General features: G+C 40.2%; 1 protein-coding gene across 1 annotated transcript in view; it reads left to right on the top strand.

Moving 5' to 3' along the window:
- Positions 1–15978, top strand: part of Diaph3 (diaphanous related formin 3) — a 454769-nt gene extending 438791 nt beyond the window's left edge. Inside the window, exon 28 of the mRNA XM_021202828.2 lies at positions 14809–15978. Coding sequence (XP_021058487.1) covers positions 14809–15068 — 260 coding nt within the window. The 3' untranslated portion in view covers positions 15069–15978. The remainder of the gene's footprint in view (positions 1–14808) is intronic.
- The last annotated feature ends 1336 nt before the right edge of the window (positions 15979–17314 follow it).

Here is a 17314-nt window from a genome sequence, read left to right as displayed (position 1 = left end):
TAGCTACATATGTAGCAGAAGATGGCATAGTCAGCCATCATTGGGAAGAGAGGCCCCTTGGTCTTGCAAACTTTATATGCCCCAGTACAGGGGAACGCCAGGGCCAAGAAGTGGGAGTGGGTGGGTAGGGGAGCAGGGCTGGGGGAGGGTATAGGGGACTTTCAGGATAGCATTTGAAATGTAAATGAAGAAAAATATCTAATAAAAATTGAAAAAAATGAAAATTGTCCATTTTATCCAAATTTTCCAGTTGTGTTGAGTATAGGCTTTTGTAGTAGGATCTGATGATGTTTTGGATTTCCTCAGGTTCTCTTGTTATGTCTCCTTTTTCATTTCTGATTTTGTTAGTTAGGATACTATCCCTGTGCCCTGTAGTGATTCTGGCTAAGGGTTTATCTATCTTGTTGATTTTCTCAAAGAACCAGCTGCTGGTTTGGTTAATTCTTTGTATAGTTCTTTTTGTTTCTATTTGGTTGATTTCAGGCCTGAGTTTGATTATTTCCTCTCATCTACTCCTTTTTGGTGAATTTGCTTCCTTTTGTTCTAGAGCTTTTAGGTGTACTGTCAAGCTGCTCATGTATGCTCTCCAGATTGTTTTTGGAGGCACTCAGGGCTGTGAGTTTTCTTCTTGGGACTGCTTTGATTGTGTCCCATATGTTTGGATATGTTGTGACTTCATTTTCATTAAACTCTAAAAAGTCTTTCATTTCTTTCTTTATTTCTTCCTTGACCAAGTTATCATTGAGTAGAGTGTGGTTCAGCTTCCATGTGTATGTGGGCTTTCTATTATTTATGTTGTTATTTAAAATCAGCCTTAGTCTATGGTGATCTGATGGGGTGCATGGGATTATTTCAATGTTTTTGTGTATCTGTTGAAGCCTGTTTTGTGAACAATTCTGTGGTCAATTTTGGAGAAGGTGCCATGAGGTGCTGAGAAAAAGGTACATCCTTTTGTTTTAGGATAAAATGTTCTGGAGATATCAGTTAAATCTATTTGTTTCATAACTTCTGTTAGTTTCACTGTGTCTCTGTGTAGTTTCTGTTTCCAGGATTTGTCCATTGATGAGAGTGGGGTGTTGAAGTCTCCCACTATTATTGTGTGCAGTGTAATATGTGTTTTGAGCTTTAGTAAAGTTTCTTTAACAAATGTGGATGCCTTTGCATTTGGAACATAGGTGTTCAGAATTGAGAGTTCATCTTGGAAGATTTTACCTTTGATGAGTATGAAGTGTCCCTCCTTATCTTTTTTGATAACTTTAGGTTGAAAGTCAATTATATTCAATATTACAATGGCTACTCCAGCTTGTTTCTTGGAACCATTTGCTTAGAAAATTGTTTTCCAGCCTTTTACTCTGAAGTAGTATCTGTCTTTGTCAATGAGGTGAGTTTCCTGTATGCAGCAAAATGTTGGGTCCTGTTTATGTAACCAGTCTGTTAGTCTATGTCTTTTTATTGTCATGGAATACCATGGTTCCTTCATCTATGGTAATTGAGAGNTTTGCTGGGTATAGTAGCCTGGGCTGGCATTTGTGTTCTCTTAGGGTCTGTATCACATCTGTCCATGATCTTCTGGCTTTCATAGTCTCTGGGGAGAAGTCAGGTGTAATTCTGATAGGTCTGCCTTTATATGTTACTTGACCTTTTTCCCTTACTCCTTTTAATATTCTTTATTTGTTTTGTGCATTTGGTGTTTTGATTATTATGTGATGGTAGGAATTTCTTTTCTGGTCCAAACTACTTGGAGTTTTGTAGACTTCCTGTATGTTCATGGGCATCTCTTTCTTTCGGTTGGGGAAGTTTTCTTCTGTGATTTTGTTGAAGATATTTACTGGCCCTTTTAGTTGGAAATCTTCCTTCTCATCTATACCTATTATCCTTAGGTTTGGTCTTTTTATTGTGTCCTGGATTTCCTGGATGTTTTAGGTTAGGATACTTTTGCATTTCTCATTTTCTTTGATTGTTGTGTCAATGTTTTCTATGGTATCTTATGTTCCTGAGATTCTCTCTTCTATCTCTTGTATTCTCTTGGTTATGCTTGCATCAATGGCTCCTGACTTCTTTCCTAGGTTTTCTATTTCCAGAGTCTCCCTTTGTGATTTTTTTTTATTGTTTCTACTTCCATTTTTAGATCCTGCATCCAGGATGTTCAATTCTTTCACCTGTTTGGATGTGTTCTCCTGTATTTCTTTAAGGGAGTTATTTCTGCCCTTCTTATAGTCCTCCATCATCATCCTGAGAAGTGACTTTAGATCCTATCTTGCTTCTCTGCTGTGATGGTACATCCTGGACTTGCTATGGTGGCAGAGTTGGTTTCTCATGATGCCAACTAACCTTGGTTTCAATTGCTTTTGTTCTTATGCTTGCCTGCTGCCATCTGATTATCTCAAATGCTCCCTGCTCTTGATATATCTGATTGGAGCCTGTCCTTTCTGTAATCCCAGTTGATTCAGAACTTCTCAGAGTCCAGCTTTGAGATCCTGTGATTCTGGGATCCTGTAATGCTGAGATTGTGGGTGTGTCAGAGTTCTTGGCAGTCAAGCTTCCTCTGAGACCCTGAGATCCTGGTGTAACCAAGCTCCTGGGATCCTGGGATCCTGGGATCCTAAGATGCTGGGCATGTTAGAGCACCTGAAAGTGTTACCTCCTCTGGGGAATGTGGGGCTGTCTGCTGAGTTTGAAACCAAGGTAGACCAGTGATGAACAGAAAGAACCTGAGCCACTGGTGGGGCACAGTTCCTCTGTCTGTGCTCCAGCTGGTCCCAGGCACCCCTGGTTCTGTTGGAACAGATGTTGTGTTCCACTCACCAGTGATCCTAAGATCCTAGGTGGGCTATGGCGCCTGTGGGGTGAAGAGTCCTCTGGAGACTATGGGACTATCCGCGAAGTTCGAGTCCAAGGTGGCCCAGTGTTGGCGCCAACCACTAGGAACCCAAGCCACCTGGTGACTTTTTTTTTTTTTTTTTTAGCCATCTAAACTAGCATTTCTATATAGGAACATATTAGTTATGGGACCATTCTTAGGAAGCCTGTAGAAATGAGCAGTGGTTTTTTTTTTCTTTTGCTTATTGATTATTACAATTTGAACTTTATAGCTTAAAAATTGCTGATGTCATTGCTACTAATTTTATAATAGTAATGACTATAATTTTTAGCTTTTTTCCACACATATTCTAACCATGCACAATCCTCTTTATGGTGTTATGACTGAAGATAGTGATTAGCTTTCTTACATAAAAACTCCAACTTGACAATGTTGCTCATCACAGAAACTTTCTGTAAAGATCTGCAAGCCCCACAACGTGGCAGGTTGATCAGCTCTGTTTCTGTGTGTGGTCCAGGGAAGCTATGACTGCAGAGTTAGCTTCTGTGCTCCTGAAATATGACTGATTGGAAACCAAGTGTGCTACAAATATAAAATAAAATGTATCTGTAACAACTGAAAACAGAACAGCGACGTTAACAATCTTGTTAATCTATTGTTCTTTGCTTCCATTTTGAACAATGTTAACTAATTAAAAATAATTTACCTAAGTTTTTGGTATGCATTATAGCTTTTATAAATTGATATATTGCATATATAGCCCATTTGTGATTTTTGTTAGACTCCTATTGATAGTGCCATTTTCGCGTCAATACTGACTCCTCAGTGACCCAGAAAGCAAGAAGTAGATATATTAAACCAAAAATGTCATGTTTCTGCTCAGTTTTTATCTAGCCATTGTTTTACCGAAGTGTTTTCTTTGCAGTCGATTAATGTAAAGCATTAAGTGAGGTATGATAATAAAACGATGTCCTGCTGATTTCAATAACTCAGTAAATAAAACACAAAGCGCCTGTGCTGAGGTGAGGGAGTGGTGAGTGAACGCTGTGAATTAGACAGGTGAGGCACCTACCTTTATGGAGTGCGTATTCAGACAAAAGATGCTAGGTGGTTTTCTACTACTTGAACATGTTGCTATGTTAACATATAGCTAATAGTGGTTGGCTAAAAAGTGTAAAGTAGTTTTTTTTCATGTACAATCATCCATAAAATTATTTTTATATGAACACAAATGAATCCTGGGATTCAATTCTCTATTAAAATCAGATTTTTCTAAGCATATCCTAAGCACTGACAGTGAAACTCAATTAGTGAAACTTCAGGTTGTAATCAGGTTTCTGTGAACATGTATTGTTTTATAAGATACAACCTCCTAGTTGACCTTTTTTTCCTTAAGAATTTTGAAGTGTTAAGTAGATGGAGTTCCACGTTTTCATAGCAGAAAAAACAGAGTCTTAAATACATCAAAGAGTTCACAGCTTGTATGGAAAGCTGGATATCTACTAAGCTAACTACAGAACTCTCTTGTTTTGTTTTTTTTTTTTTAATTAGATATTTTATTTACATTTCTGATGTTATCCCTTTTCCTGGTTTCCCCTCCAAAAACCCCCTATCCCCATCCCTCTCGCCCTGCTCACCAACCCACCTACTCCCTCTTCCTGGTCCAGGCATTCCTCTATACTGGGGCATCGAGCCTTCAAAGGACCAAGGGCCTCTCCTCCCATTGATGACCAACAAGGTCATCCTCTGCTACATATGCTGCTGGAACCATGGGTCCCTCCATGTGTACTCCTTGGTTGGTGATTTAGTCCCTGGGAGCTCTGAGGGTACTGATTAGTTCATATTGTTGTTCCTCCTATGGGGCTGCAAACCCCTTTAGCTCCTTGGGTCTTTTCTCTAGCTCCTCCATTGGGGACCTTGTGCTCAGTCCAATGGTTGGCTGAGAGCATCCACCTCTGTATTTGTCAGGCTCTGGCAGAGCCTTTCAGGAGACAGCTATATCAGGCTCCTGTCAGCAAGCACTTGTTAGCATCCACGGTAGTGTCTGGGTTTGGTGACTGTATATGGGACAGGTGGGGCAGTCTCTGGATGCCCTTTCCTTCAGTCTCTGCTCTGTACTTTGTCTCTGTATCTCCTCCCATGGGTATTTTGTTCCCTCTATGAAGGATTGAAGTATCCATAGTTTTTTCTTCATTTTTCTTGAGCTTCATGTGGTCTGTGAATTGTATCTTGGATATTTCAAGCTTCTGGGCTAATGTCCACTTATCAGTGAGTTCATACTATGTGTGTTCTTTTGTGATTGGGTTACCTCNCTCAGGATGATGTTTTCTAGTTCCATCCTTTTGCCTAAGAATTTCATGAAGTCATTGTTTTTAATATCTGAGTAGTACTCCATTATGTAAATGTACNACATTTTCTGAATCCATTCCTCTGTTGAGGGACATCTGGGTTCTTTCCAGCTCCTGGCTATTATAAATAAGGCTGCTATGAACATAGTGGAACATGTACCCTTATTACATGTTGGACCATCTTCTGGGTATATGCCCAGGAGTGGTATTACTGGGTCCTCAGGTAGTACTATGTCCAGTTTTCTGGGGAACTGTCATACTGATTTCCAGAGTGGCTGTACCGGTTTACAATCCCACCAGCAATGGAAGAGTAGAACTCTCTTATTCATATTCTAACTATGGTCAGCACAAGGTGCCGGTGAAGAAACTGTTTGGCTTAAAGAGGAGATAACTTGGGTTGGTTTTGTTTGTTTTGTTTTTCGAATACTTGGCAGACTGGTGGATAGAAAAGGAATTGCCTTTATTTAATAGAGCCTTAATTTGGGGGTTGTGGGGTGGGGGGTGGGAAGGGAGTCAGCAGAGCCAATGACAAAACAATTCCCTGGGAACCAGTGCTGGATAAATAAATGTGTAATCTTTTAGTGCTGCCCAAGGGGGGAATATGTTGCCTTATGATTATGAGATTTTTGGTATCTGACTGAACGTATTCAAATCTAAGCAAACTATTTTTGAAGTTGAGCAAATGGAATTTAAACATTAGATTGATGGTTCTGCCAAGTAACTAAGGTCTTTCCAATCCAAAGACTACACAAGTCTATATTACATGATTCTATAAATCAAAATGAAATGGAATAGAAATACCCAGGTTACCCATTCAGAAAAAAACATCTGTGCATTTGAAGAATCTGAGGTGGAATTAGAAAGCATATAAATATAAACAAAAGGAACTACTTAAAAGCACACTATCAGATACAGCTTATAAATGGCTTTGGAAAATTATCTCCCGAAGTATTTATTTAACTGGTTATTTTCCGTTGTGGCACCCAAGTGATTCCCCCTGAGAATCAACCTCCCCTGGTACCCTGCAGCTTAGTAAGTGTTCTTTCTACATCTGAGTGTTTGCCGTAGCCTCCAAAAACATGCTGCCCTAAGGTTTATATGGAATTCTTCAAATGCAAATGGAAAGAACTGTATGGGCTAGGGCCATCTATGGACTTCTCTAAAGTTCCTTTTCTCTTTCCATAGTATGGAGATGTTAACGCTTATCATTCAGGGTTAAGAAACACACAGAGACAAAGACACAGAGAAATCAAAGGGATTTTTCAAATGTTTATTTTTTTACTTAATATCTATACTGTCCAAATTCATCCCTGCTGTTTCTTAGACCTTTCCTTAGAAGGCACAAGGGCAGTTGATGAAAGTGTTACCTATTTACTACCTGACAGGTGGGCTTAGAAATGCAAAGGGCTTCTTCAGCTGTGCATCGGTGGCCACATGCATGCATGGTGGCCCTGGAGAACCGTGAGCAGAAGAGCTAGTAAGCAGACTGTGGTTGTGCTCAGTGACGGAAGGAAGGGCACGATGCTTTTACATTTGCGAGTTTTGTTTCAGTACATTTTTCTCAAAGTTGAAATTATTGTAGAGTACTTACATTGAAATGTTCAAAGGTGCCCTGGTAGACAGTGCTGAAGCTCTGTTGTCAAGGATGGAAATACAAATCTATAGTCTTCTGAAAAGAAACGGTTGAGCTTTAGAACAGTGGACGAGAGAAGGCAAGAGGAGCAGGGAAGTAGCCCAAGGGTCTAATTGTGAGACATGGACAACAAGATTTGGTTGCTTAAAAGAGTTCACTGAAGGATGTGAAATAAATAGCCAAAGAAGAGCAAAATACAGATCATCAAAACATAGACTGCCAAGCACGGTGGTGCATGCCTGTTATCCCAGCATGCAGGAGTTAGAAGCGAGAGGATAAATCAGTCAATAAATAAAGGGCCCTATCACAGGAGACTTTGTTAACCAGGCCTATGATGATTTGAGTTCTGTCTCTAGGCCTGCCTGCAATCAGTTTCTGTTTCCTCATCTTCAAATGTAAACTGGGATGAACAGATAGATATATCGTCTCTGTCACAGGGCTTTATAAGACTCCCATACATGGGGTCTGTGAGATGGCACAGAAGGGAAAACACCTGCTGCTCAATTCAGTGCCCTACATTTGAGCCCCAGAACCCACATAAGAGTAGAAGGAGGGACTCACATCCCAAACATTGTCCTCTGACCTCCACACATATTCTGTGGTACATGTATACACACAACGTATGCACACACAAGTACATACATGTGTATACATACATGCACACACACAATACTAAACAAAATAATTGAAGGGAATCAAATACAAATACATGTCAGGAAAGTGTTTACAAATTATACAAGGGCCATGTGATTCTTTGATATTGTAATATAATAATAATGCAAGCTACAAATAGTATCATGCAATGATTGCTAACACCAGGTACCTGTATTAAAATTGCATAAGTCATAATCCTTCAAAAAATACTGCCTCATTTTGGACACCAGGTACTAGGTTAGGGTACCAGACCACTGTCACCCTCTGAAGAGCTGGATACAAGTTTAGTGATTCCTAAAATTCCCTCAGCCTCAGTGCTTTGCCAGCGTGATGGAGTTCAAGCTATCATACTTCAGGTGAGCATAACACTATTACAGCTTAATCATAGCAAGGAGATGTAAATCAGACCCAGACACAGGGAGGAACTTGCAGCATTTGCTATCTTCAGGAACACTTCACTCATGGATGTGGGATGACACAGAGGATAGTTAGTCCTCTGCATTCAGGGATGTCACATCTGTGACCTCAACCACTGTACATGAAAACATGTAGAAAAATGCATTTATACTGTTAAGATATTTCATGAACTAATGAATTATATATAGAATTACTTATATATATATATATATCACTTATATATTATAAGGAATCGAGAGATGAGCTAAAACACATGAGAGGATATGGGTAGGTTATAGGAAACACTAAACTGTTTTATATAAAAGACTTGAGCATTTGCAGATTTTGGTATGCAAGGCAAACCAAATTTTCCATTGATGTATAACGGAAAATATATTGCCAAACAAGAAAATTCACCTGAAGTTAAGTGTGCTCCATACAAACTAAGACTTCATTATTTACATATAACTGATCCAGTCATTGACCACAAACCTGAATTTAAATGGTACTTGCCATTCTTAGGAAATAGGCTACTATCACTCACCCCAAACCTTGTGCCCTCCCAGTCACATCCTGCTAGCCTGACTAACCCCATCCTACGTCATTCATGTCTGCAAACTGTCTAGGACACTACCATGAGTCACCTAGTTAGCATAACTTATCAGCTGTTTTGCCAGACATGCAGGTCCGGGAGACTTAGCATGAGTAAAATTATTGCAGACGCTTAAAGGCCACCTTCCAGGAACTGGGACAAAAGCCAGGTGTCAAGGAGAAGTAAGGCACGAGACAGTTTTGTTTATTATAAGAACCTTGAGGTTTTGGGCACTTGCAGGGGACAATTTCAGTAAAGAATTAGGGAACAATTTTAGTAAAGAATGAACAAAAAGCAAAATATTCTAGGACTTAGGGTTATAGACTTGAGCAATAGGAAAGCAGACCTGGAAAGGGAATCTCCCGTGGCTGTCAGAAGGGAGGCGGCAGGATGGGAGCCCTTCCATTGCCAGTGTCTTTAACGGAAAGGGGCTGGAGCTCCTCTTATGAGCCTGGGCCCTTACAAGATTCCTCCCAGTCAGACGCTCAGTTCTGACCTACCCAGCATTGAGAGCTGGCTTAGCTGCTCTTGAAATTTTATTTATGACACAGTAAAGTGAGAAACTAACTGTGTATATGAGCTTTTACAAAGAAACAAAAAAAACAAAACAAAACAAAACAAAAAAAACCCAACAACAACACTAGCTTAAGAATGAGCTTCTCCTTCCAGAGATTTTGATATTTGAACGGGGATCATATTTTGTTCAGATGTTTCTGCTTTTACACAAATGGTTCTGATGGCTTAGTTGGTACTTCTAATGATGTTAACCATATAAAATGACCTTTTAGACATCTGTCATTGTGTGTGTGTGTGTGTGTGTGTGTGTGTGTGTGTGTGTGTGTGTGTGTACACACACACACACACACACACACACACACACATGTAAGGCAAAGAGCAAAATGAAACCAAGGAGACTATTCATTGTATGTATCAGTAAATCAGCAGTAAGGAAGCCCCAGAGATACGGACTACTGGTGGGCAGCACTAACTTCTGTTATTGCATATATTAAAAACATATATTTGTCACACACTTTACTATTCTGTATACCCAGTGGTGCCTTAAAAATGATATTTATGGGTTATCACTCCTTTTCCCCTAATAAAGCTGCTGTCAGGGTGAAAGAACACAGCTACTTAGTAGGTCAAAGTAATAGTTAAGAGCAAATGTAAGGAATTGTAAAGACACCAAATTTCCAGAAGAGTGAAAGTCGCTGAAGTCACATTAGGGCTCAAGTGTTGTGCAGTCCTCCTCCTGTCAAAGCTACCAGTCTTGCTATTGGCCACAGAGAGGTGGAAGCTCAGTTTCCTTATGCATCAGAGAGCTGGCATGCCTAAGAAGCCAGTGCCCATTGGAACCACAGTGTGATGGAGGAATATGATTACTTAAAGGGAGGAAAAGCCCCTCGGAACGATAACTGGTATTTGCTGCAGTGGGAAGGCCGCCATACAAGGTGTTGCCCTTGCTTTCTACATGGAAGATACATAGCAACTATTGGCTGAAATACTTAATTTAGATGCCAAAATGCTCACGTGTACCTGTGTGCATTGTCAGCATCTTTCCTAGCTTCCTGTGCTGTTGTTTCTGGAGGAGCAACAAGAATGATAGTACAGGATGGATGTGGTTTCTGAATGGCGTTATCATCTAAGTCTATATTCTGCCAAACTCTATATGGAACCCAACACTGGGTATAGACCGCATTCTTGATTTTTATGTTTATGTCCTGTGGGCTCTCTGCATTTAAGAGCAGTTTGGCTTTCCAACAGTCCAACTTTCAATTCACAGAGGGAAATAAAGCCATGGTGGGCTCTCTGGTTTGGTTCTTATAGTAAGAATCATATGGGGAATTCAACTGAACTTAGGGAGTCTTCCTACTTTGTAGAAAAATACTATGTATTTTTATCCTGAATAGTTCTGCAGATAAACATACAGGATATGTGGACTGGATTTCCTTATGGGTTTGGTACTAAGAATAGAAGCTGTCTCATCGCCTAGTGATGCTGCCATTACCAGTGGCCCTGAGTATTGGCAGGGGTCCTGGATATCTTACACACAGACATCAATGGTAATATCTTAAAGAGGAAAAAAAAAAAAAAGGAAAGCCCAGGATTTGATTCATAAAATTGTACAAAAGTACTCCCTTTAGAAAATCAAGCAGTCATCCTATTTTGCCTTAGTATCTTCGGTTTCCATTTTTAAAGTATGTGTTGGCAAAGATTTCTGTGGAGGATAAATAGAAATGCTTCTCTTTTTATTGCAGCACCAGCCTTACCTTTCACCAAGTCCATATGTCCAAGTATGCCATATTGTATTTCTAACTTGAGATGTGAAGGATGAAGCCACCCACATCAAACTATAATTTACTTCTGCAAACCCATGAATTCTAATTTACAGAATTGCCATCCCTACGTTGTTTGAAAGACAACTATGGAAAAATTTAATCCAAATAGAAACTAGGGGCCTGGTGGATTTGTTGCTGTGCAGAGAAGGGGGAATATTGCTTCTGGAAGAGAATAGTTATTGGGCAAGTGCTAATGGGGCTGCAAGCTCTCCTGTTTAATGTGCCTTGTACACTTGGCTATTTTTCCAGAGGTCTGTGGAGTGGCATCTATCTTCCTTTTTCACACCATTTTATCAGTTGCTTCCATGAAAGTGTTTCCTTCTGAAACTGCAGAGGACTCAAATACCATGCCATTCCTTTAGCATCTTATCCCAAATGGCAAACCCGTGACTATTTTGAGTTTCTCAAAAAGGATCTAAATGTTTTTCCTTGCATTGGCCCACTGGTTATTGGCTGAAGCCTCCAGAGAAGTTCAAACACCAAAGTGCTAAAAGAAGTACCTCAGACTGTGCCGGACACTCCAACTGCCATCTCATGGGCAAAGATGTCCATGTAGCTGCTGGCCTCCTTGGTTTCAACAATTGGTCCACTGGTGACATTCACAAGAATTGTTTGAGAAGAGTAAAATGTCAAAATCTGGATGAGTGTGGGTTCAAAAGGAGCATAAATGGGAAGACCAGAGGCAAGAACCTCGCTGCTTCAAAGGGGTTCTTTAAAGGAGCCTAGCATGGAGGGCATAGCGGAGGCAAAAGGGAAAACAAATAAAAATGCCTTCTCTCTTGAGTTTGAAGGTATCACAACAATGTGTATGCTGAGACTTGTCTCAGTCAGGGTTTCTATTGCTGTAATGAAATGCCATGACCTAAAAGCAAGCTGGGGAGGAAAGGGTTTAATTGACCTACACTTCCATGTGTGTAGTCCATCATTGAAGGATGACAGGGCAGGAACCTAGAGGCAGGAGCTGATGCAGAGGCCTTAGAGGGATGCTGCTTGCTTGCTTCCTGGCTTGCTTCTCATGACTTTCTCAGCCTGATTTCTTATAGAACCCAGGAGCACCAGCCCAAGGATGGCACTATCCGCAATGGGCTAGGCCCTCCCACATCCATCATAAATTAAGAAAATGTCCTATAGCTGGCTCTTATGGAGGCATTTTCTCAATTGAGATTCCCTCCTTTCAAATGACTCATGCTTGTGTCAAGCTGACATAAAATAAGCAGGACAGGGATGACGACAGGGAGGGCTACACCTTGATAGTTCTGAGGAGGCAGTGCTGACAAAGGGCAGGCACTAGCACAGCAGAAGTGAGACCTTAGAGCTTGTTCTGGGGATAGCAGGATGTTGACCCATCCTAATAGGAAGGAAGGTATTGACAGATGCTAGATGCTAAGGGGAGATGTATGAATGGGCCAAATGCCTGGGCTTTCATGCTGGAGGTTTGAAAAGAGAAGAAAGAGTAGGATATGCCTATCTAGGGAAATGGAAGGATGAATGGGGTAGGATATTGCAGTGACTTGAGGTCAAGCTTAGAATTCAGTCAGGTCTCAGAATTGAGACCAGAACAGAAAGGGATGATGTGACCTTGACCATAACTGTGCTGAGGAGGTTTCTATCTGTCTTTCTGCTCTACAAAGTTTTAAAGATTCAGGATATCATTGTTACGAAACTCAGCTTTGAATTACTTCACACTTGTCTCTGGCAAATGTTTTCAGCTTTGTCTAAGACAGTTCCAGTATCTCCTGAGACAGCATCTGGCTTCTGCCACTGACTTACTCAGCAACTAATTTAAGCACATGACCAAAACTCTTTTTGCTTTTACTCGTTAGTCATGTCAACTTGACACACAAATTAGAGATATCTGAAAGGAGGGAGCCACGAATGAGAATATACTTCCATAAGATCCTGCTATATATAGGGCATTTTCTTAATTAGTGATTGATGGCTGAGGGTACTTTTCTGAACTAGTAGTCCTGGGTTCTACGAAAAAAGACAGAGAAAGCCGTGAGGAGCAAGCCAATACCCGTATTCCCCCATAGCCTCCTCATCAGCCCCTACCTCAAGTTTCCTGCCAAGTCTGAACTCCTTCAGTGATGAACAATGTAAGCCAAGGAAGCCATCTTCTCCCCAGGTTACTTTGGTCATGGTGTCTCATCACAGCAATAGTAACACTGACTAGGACAGCAGTCACTATATAGGAGCACCCAGCTCTCATCTGTTTTTCCCCATAGCTACTCTTTGAGATTTATTATAGAATCTGGGACTCAAAGGGATGGAATTATCCCTTAAAGTTCAGGTTTCATAGTATGTCTACCTAAAATCCCATTTTATTTTTTCTTTTTACTTTTCCACATACAGAATTGACCTTGATTGTGTATAGCTATATTGTGGGGCTTTATGTATTATTTTCTTGTATTCCAGATCCATATTCTTGCCAGTATACTCTCAGTAATCCAAGATTTTAACTAGAGTTGCCCAGTAGCAAAATAGCCTTGTTTGTTGGCAGTCTCATGATGTTTGTAATATACAAGACATCAAATGACCTGGAGTTATTTGAAATTTGAAGGATTTGGGAATGAGCACTATGCTGACTGAAAATCAGCACTTAGTTACAAATGCACTTTCCACGCTTTTTGGGGGAGCATGGTGGGTGCAAGAAACAATTCATTTCTGTAGCCCTGGGAATTGCAGAACCACCAGTCCAGTGTGTGCTCTTTGCTGCAGGCACAGATGCAGTGTAAGCTGCAGTGCATAAACCCCTCTAAGAAAAAAAAAAAATCACTGCTCAGTTAGATTTTGATTTTTGAGTAACAGTTGCCCACCTGATAGAGAAAGTGATAAGAAAAGTGTATTTATTCTCTTCCCACAGCTAAAAGCTGATCATACTTCTAAAATGTGTAGAGATTGTCCAAGAAACTGTGTAAAAATCCTCATCCATCACCGGAAGCCCCTGGTCAGGAAATGACAGTGCAGTAAATATCTTCAGCAGCCACCTTTTAATGTACAAGCTGTTTTCGGTTAGAATTTTCAGCGCTCGCATAAAACACACTGTCATGAGTGACTGCTTGTGCTCCAAAGTCATTACTATTGGGATAATGGAACATCTCTCAGCGAATAACCAAAAAAACTTTAAATGTCATGTCAAGTTTGTTGGAGCCATTTTCACACCCTCTTCAAGGTTACATGAATATTGAGACAATCTGCTTTTTAAAAGTTGGAGACCTATGAGAGACCCAATCATAAGGTTGCACAATATGAAAGTCGGTTAATTAGAAGAAAGTTTTTGTCTCAGAGAATCAGCCAGCAGCACTTAATCACTGCCCACTATGAAGTCAAGATCATAGTCTCTTGCCAGTATGTATGTATGCATGCATACATGTAGATGTAGATATACTACTCAATGTCATTTTGACATAATTATGTAATTATGGTTTGCTAGAAAATGAAATTTGCCTGAAAACTTCATTATTTTTTAAGGGGAATTTTTTTTTAATTTTATACTTCTTAGGAGAGTCAGTCTTTTTCTTTGAAAAGAAAAATCTTAGTCTAATTCCTCTGCTGGGTCATAATCTATGCAGACTCTTTATTTATCCAGTGTGTTTATTGAACTCTTAGCTTAGCTAGGAGTATTATAGGTACTGAAACTGCATGGTATTTAAAATGAAGCTGTTGCTCTGTGGGATGTACGTCCTAGTGAAAAGACACCCAGTAGACAAGTCAACAGACATACGGTGCATGTGCCAAGGATAAGGGGAAGAAACCAAGTGATGCCATCCATGAGGTCCATCATAACGGTTGGAGACGGCCTCAACGTGTCATTGTTGTTTGACCCAAATCCTGAATGAAGCATGGGATAAAACTGATGGTGTCCTGGTAACGGGTGTTTACTTTATATCTACCTTTCTACCGGCTAGCTCTAGTCTATCGAAGAGGACATATTCACTGACAGTAGTTAAAAAGATGTTTTCTAACATGCCTGGACCTTGGTTTTCACACTGACAAGTTTCATGTTTCTTTTTTCCTTACTGTAGAAAATCAGAAAATGCAGTTGACAGAAGGGTCACGTCCACACCACAGTATCAATTGCAACTCCACCAGGACTCCAGTCGCCAAGGAGCTTAATTATAATCTAGACACTCATGCGTCTACAGGGAGGATCAAGGCAGTTGAGAAGGAAGCCTGTAATGCAGAAAGCAACAGAAAAAAGGAAATGGAACTTCTTGGCTCTGTTGCTAAAAGCGAATCAGTTCCTGAAGTTGAAGCCCTGCTGGCAAGATTACGAGCTTTATAAATGAAACTGGTTAAAAAAAATGATTAAGCCAAACACCAAGCCATGCTTTCCGCTGTAACACTTGAAAAGTTACTTTTATGTAAGTGATTTTATATAGTTCTAAATTATGATATATGTTAGAAAAAGTAAAGCTAAATACATGATTGCAATACTTTTCCTGTATGCTTGAAGTTTTTATGTTACTTAAGATTGTAATGGGCTTTAATGCTTTTATTTTTGTCTTCTGGTATTCCTTTATTCTGTATTTGCCAATTAAATTATACATGTTGCTTTAGAGAGCAAGGAAGCAGCCATGTGTTCAACTGTGTCATTAAGAAAATGAAATCTTTCTACGTAATTTTTACCACTTCAACATTAATGAAAGAGCATCAGGCTGAAGACTTGGTGTCTGTCCCTACCTACTTCAAATTTGCTATCTGAATAGACCCAAATGTTTCCAATACAGTATCAGAGACGTAAGTGTGTGTGCGTGTGTGTGTGTGTGTGTGTGTGTGTGTGTGTGCAAGCCGCAATGACCAGTATTGACTCACATTAACTAACACTGGAAGACACACTTCCAAAAACGATGCAGCAGGAATGTTTGCACTTTCTTTGCAAAATGTACCGGCATTTTGCAAAGTAGGATATATATATATATCATCACATTAGTACCTTGGTCTTAGCCAAGGGGACACTTTTACCCTCAGTATTATGGCTTTGAACTAAAATTACCATTCAGAAACTTCCCAAGGAATAAATTTTTTGTTTTTGACATACTTAGGATTTCATTTTTTTTTTTTTAGGCTGACAATCAGTAACTGTGACAGCAATCTGATGTTTCAAGGACAGTTTCCATATGCAAATGTTTCAGTTGTACCTCACTTGGCACCATTCCTTTGTGATTTCCTTATCAAAAATAAATAAATAAACTTGCTGCTTGCACTAAAAGAAGTATGTCTCTTGCTCATATTCTTTGGATGTGATGGAGGCAGATGTGGTCTAATCACCCCTTTTGCCTTATTACTTGTAATGAGTGAATGCGCTTTAACTTTCAGTTAAAGGCAGCTATATGCAACCAGTCTGGCAAGGTCTGCTGCATTTTATGCCCTTCCTTAAGTCGCCACCTCCTTTCAGCTCCAAGTTAATAAAATTAATTAGTACTATGAACCAAGCTCCCTTCATAGTCATCAAAGAAGCATTTCTCTACAATATTGTGGAAATAACTTTGGCCCTGTAGTACTTCAGTGAACATTCTAGTCTCTACTTGCAATTCCTGTTTTCCATAAAACAAATCTTAACAATGGGGGCAGGGGGATGAAGTTATCACATTTAAGTAGATAAGCCATGACGACAAAGCACAGTAGTTTCAATTAGGAAAACAAATGAAGGAATTCTATCTCTGATGTGATTTTGCTAAGACTGGGGCTTTTCAGAAAGGGAAAGAAGCTAAGCCAGATAACTCTAAGGAGCCACAAGGGAGAAACTGGCAAGTAAATGGAAATGACGATGACAAAAACTCCCAAGGGCAGAAGAAGGCAAGGGGGGGGAAGGCAGGGGTTACACAGAAAAGGAGTAGACTGGCTCCACAGCATGCCCTGCAATAGCCACAGATCACCTTGAAACAAGAAGACCAGGAGCCCAAGACAGGCAGAGCAGTACCATGGCTGAGTCGGAAGGTAGAACCCAACTCCCCCTGAATGGCAAGAGGAGTTTCTCAACAGGCCTTGGGGTAGGCATGCCAGAGAGCTAGGATGAAGAGCTCATGAGGGACTGACTTGAGTGCCTGCTCCAGGATCGTTTCCTAGTGGATGGAGAGCCTTGCTTTATGTGGCCCTTCACTAAGGGCTGTGGCAATGGTGAGCGTTTTTAAATCCATAATACTCCTTTAGCCTAAATGTGCATGAAAACTCTAGCAGTGGCCTTTAGAAACTCTAGTTTCTATAGCTCTGTTTCTAAGCATAAGACTGTTCATTTGAATTAGCAATAATGATAGTTAATATTTGAAGCCAGCGTAAGGAGGATTTTCCAGATTTCTGGTAAAATATCATTTCTAGGTAGGTCTATGAAAGTCATTCTGGAGAAGGTTAGTTAGCCTTGATATCAACTGAATAAAGATTGTTCTTCCTAGTATGATGCACAACATCTGATCTTCTCATGGCACAAACAATAAAACACACTCCGTATTCTGTTCTCAAACATTAGCTCTTCTGTGCTTAGGCCCTTGATCTTGGAGTACAACTGGCAATTTCCCATGCCTCCAGCTTACA

Source organism: Mus pahari, chromosome 8 (genome assembly GCF_900095145.1).
Source record: "Mus pahari chromosome 8, PAHARI_EIJ_v1.1, whole genome shotgun sequence".
Classification (NCBI taxonomy): domain Eukaryota; kingdom Metazoa; phylum Chordata; class Mammalia; order Rodentia; family Muridae; genus Mus; species Mus pahari.
Note: the sequence above shows the minus strand (reverse complement) of the source record. Positions and strands in the feature narration are given on the sequence as shown.